This window comes from Pseudorasbora parva, chromosome 13, assembly GCF_024679245.1.
Source record: "Pseudorasbora parva isolate DD20220531a chromosome 13, ASM2467924v1, whole genome shotgun sequence".
NCBI classification, from domain to species: domain Eukaryota; kingdom Metazoa; phylum Chordata; class Actinopteri; order Cypriniformes; family Gobionidae; genus Pseudorasbora; species Pseudorasbora parva.
The window spans coordinates 5277946-5281728 of NC_090184.1; the positions used below are offsets into that span (position 1 = coordinate 5277946).

Below are 3783 nucleotides of genomic sequence, written 5' to 3' on the forward strand. Positions count from 1 at the left end.
TGTTTGTCTTGCACTTAAATTACTTTTTTTTTTTTTTGCTTGCCATGATTAATATTATTATTAAAGGGATAGTTTACCAAGGAAATTCTGTCATTACTTAGGCTACTCATCCTTACACTGCTCCAAACCCATAAGGTTTCGTTCATCGTTTGAACACAGATTAGGATATTTTTTTATGAGATTTCTGTCCTTTCATTGACAGCTAAACAACTACCACTTTGATGTTTTAAAAAGTTAATTAAGAAATCATGACACTAATCCATATGAATTGAGTGGTTAAGTCCAAATTTTCCGAAGTGAAATGTTTGCTTTATATGATGAACATTACATTATTGTTTCTTGTTGAAGCTCAAAATTGCTGCGTAACACGAGAATGAACCTCATTGGTTCTTGCAGGTCAAGCAAACTTCTGTTTCCTACAACCGATATGTGAGTTGATGAATAAAAGCCTAAATTAAATCTGTTCATCATATAAAGTGAACGAGTCTCTTCAGAAAATTTGGAGTAAACCATTAAATTCATATGGATTAGTTTTATTATCTTTTAATGAACTTTTTGAAGCGTCAGAGTGCTAGTTGTGTAGCTTTCAATGAAAGAACAGAAATCTCTCAGATTTCATCAAAATATCTTCATTTGTTTTCTGAAGATAAACAAAAGTCTTACAGCTTTGGAATGACACGAGGATGAGGAATTAATGACAGAATTTTAATTTATGTGTGAAGTAACCGTTTAAATGCAGACTCTCTGGTTGGGGTATCTATATTGCATTATGAAATCTGTGATGAGGTAAATGTGTAAGTTTATACCGAATAAACAGTCAAATGTAATATATAGTGGAAAATACAAACTTCAAAATGGTAAGTAACAGCAAATCTCTGACCTTGTTTCCATCCTCTTCTCTGAAATAAAATTATTTAGTGAATTAATTATGTTCAAACGTCCTTAAAAATGTATGACAGAAAGCAATATTTATTCAGAAAGTATTTCTTGATAAAATAAAGATAAGTATACATTGGTATAGATTATATAATTATAAATTGTCGTTTGATATACAGCTCTGGAAAAAATATATGTGATGCCTGCAGGGGGCAGTGTGGGGTTTACAATGAAATAAAATTATTTAGTGAATTAATTATGTTCAAACGTTCTTAAAAATGTATGACAGAAAGCAATATTTATTCAGAAAGTATTTCTTGATAAAATAAAGATAAGTATACATTGGTATAGATTATATAATTATAAATTGTCGTTTAATATACAGCTCTGGAAAAAAATTAAGAGACAGATTGAGAAATCCATGTTAAGTGGTCTCTTAATTTTTTCCAGAGCTATGGATGGATGGATGGACGGATGGATGGATGGATGGATGGATGGATAGATAGATAGATAGATAGATAGATAGATAGATAGATAGATAGATAGATAGATAGATAGATAGATAGATAGATAGATAGATAGATAGATAGATAGATAGATAGATAGATAGATAGATGTGATTTGATACCGCGATTCTATCAAACGCATGAGCCAAATGACATATGCACGAATTCGTGTGTTAACGGTACTTTATGGTCTATTTGTGAAGTAACTGTTTATGAATGTGTTTGCATCTTAAGATTTTGTAACAGACAATATGACCTCGGTATCCGAAGTTGTTTGCTACGTTCCTCGATACACGCTTAATGTTATAAAATATTACATAATAAAATAATAGCCTATACGAACAGATCAATTTTGATAGCTTCAGTAATCAAATTATTTCTGTGCGTTAGCAACAACAACAAAAATATCTAATAATAATATTTGTAGCCAGCTTTGAGAATTGATCTTCCGTTTTTCGTTTTTCTCTTCGTCCCCCTTTGTTTTCCTTCTTAGCTATCCAATTTACTCAGTCGACGTTATCAATGTGTGTATAATGTGTGTTCAAAGGAGTAATTTTGTCCTAAACGTTTTGTTTACCTTTAAAGATAAATTATATTTTTTTTAAAGTGCGCGCTTGGAATGTTAACGTCTCAATGAGATGACGTCATAACAGCGCATGGCTGCATTCTCTAGCCATTCCTTGCAGACTTTTTGATCGTGATTGTTCGCTTGCAGTTTCTTTATTCACAATGTCACTGTCACCTATCAACCTGCTGGACAAAATCACTTGGTCCGATGTCAGAAAGAAGAAGATGTGCCCAGACAAAATTATCTGGCCCGTTGCTCCTGATGGCTATATACCTAACTCTGTCGTCAGGAGTTTCGCGCCATATCCTAAATTCAGCAGGCCTACTTATTGTGCCAACAAGGAGCTCCACTTAATAGCTCAAGTAAACGAAGACAAAACTCTCAAACTGAAAAAACGGTTCAACTATTTGCTCAAGGAGCAATTTATTCCCAAAGAAGTGCAACAGAATGAAGAAGTTAACAAAGACGGCTTGGAACAGAACGAGGAAGATCAAAAAGACGGCTTGGAACATGGCATACAAAGTGTGCATGAGGAAGCTGATATGGGAGCAAGCTTACAACCACTTCAAAGTGATGTGTCTGTGGAGACTAAGACCGAGGCCAAGTTTGCATTTCAAAGAGGTCTAGCCCAGAGACAATACTCCCTTCAGAACCGACAAAAGCTCCTGCAGCAAAATGCTACTTCTGCAGAGGAACTCCAGAATAATGCATCTTCTTTAGAGAAAGTCCAGATGAATGCATCTCCTGATGAGGAACTTCAGACGAATGCTACTTCTGTTAATAAACTCCAGACGAATACTACTTCTGTAGAGGAACTCCAGACAAATGCTACTTCTCTAGACGAGCTGAAGAGCGAGGACGATGGTGAAAAAGACTTTAGTCATCATCGTAAAGAGAAGAGCAGTGCTTCTCATACAAAGCAGAAAAAGAAAGTGAAGAAAGGACATAAGGCCAGCTTTAAACTCTCAGAAGATTTGTCTCTGAGCCCAAGTTTGCAGCAGGAGAAAGAAAAGTTGCAGCACGAGATAGATGAATTGCAGCAGGAAAAAGAAAAGTTGCAGCAGGAGAAAGATGACTTGCAGAAGGAGATAGCTTCTTCCATTAAGGAGGCAAAGAAAAGCTTCCAAGAGAGTAGACGTGTGCCAGGCGTTGGGGATCCGATCCAGAACAGGCGGCGGAAGAAAACTTTCTCCTTGAAGAAGTTGAAGTCATTTGTGCCAGCCCTTCTTCCGATGCGTGACAGAAGGCCTGGTTCTCTCCTCATGTACCTTTATAAAAGATCAAAAGCAGAATCTTCGCCTTCTGAGGATTAGACCACAATTTGAAAGTGCAAAAGCGAAAATAAATGAATGCATAAACAATAATTATTTATTATATTTTTTTGGCAATACATGCTGGTGAGAGCATACACTCGAAAAACTGGTTAAAAACAACCCAAGTTAAGTTGAAAATGGATTAACCCAGCAATTGGGTTGTTTTAACCCAACGGTTGAGTTGTTTTAACCCTGCAATTGGGTTGTATTGACCCAGCGATTGGGTTGTTTTAACCCAGCAATTGGGTTGTCTTATGCAACATTTAGCCCAATGTTGGATTAAATGTTGCTTAAGACAACCCAATTCCTGGGTTAACACAACCCAATTGCTGGGTTAATCCATTTTCAACCGAACTTGGGTTGTTTTTAGTCCAGAATTTTTTAGAGTGTGGTTAATGACCTGGTATATCAGTGTATTGTTCTCCAAATAATTCAACATTTCCAGAGAATAATCTGTGCATTAAGCTTTGAAGTTAAATCATTTCAAGATCTGATGAAGGCTATATCCTATAGGCTGCAT

General features: G+C 35.8%; 1 protein-coding gene across 1 annotated transcript; it reads left to right on the forward strand.

Annotated features, from left to right (window-relative positions):
- Positions 1–1927: 1927 nt before the first annotated feature.
- Positions 1928–3326, forward strand: LOC137038013 (DNA ligase 1-like). The gene has a single exon (XM_067412453.1). The coding sequence runs from the start codon at positions 2112–2114 to the stop codon at positions 3261–3263; it is 1152 nt and encodes a 383-aa protein (XP_067268554.1). The 5' UTR covers positions 1928–2111; the 3' UTR covers positions 3264–3326.
- The last annotated feature ends 457 nt before the right edge of the window (positions 3327–3783 follow it).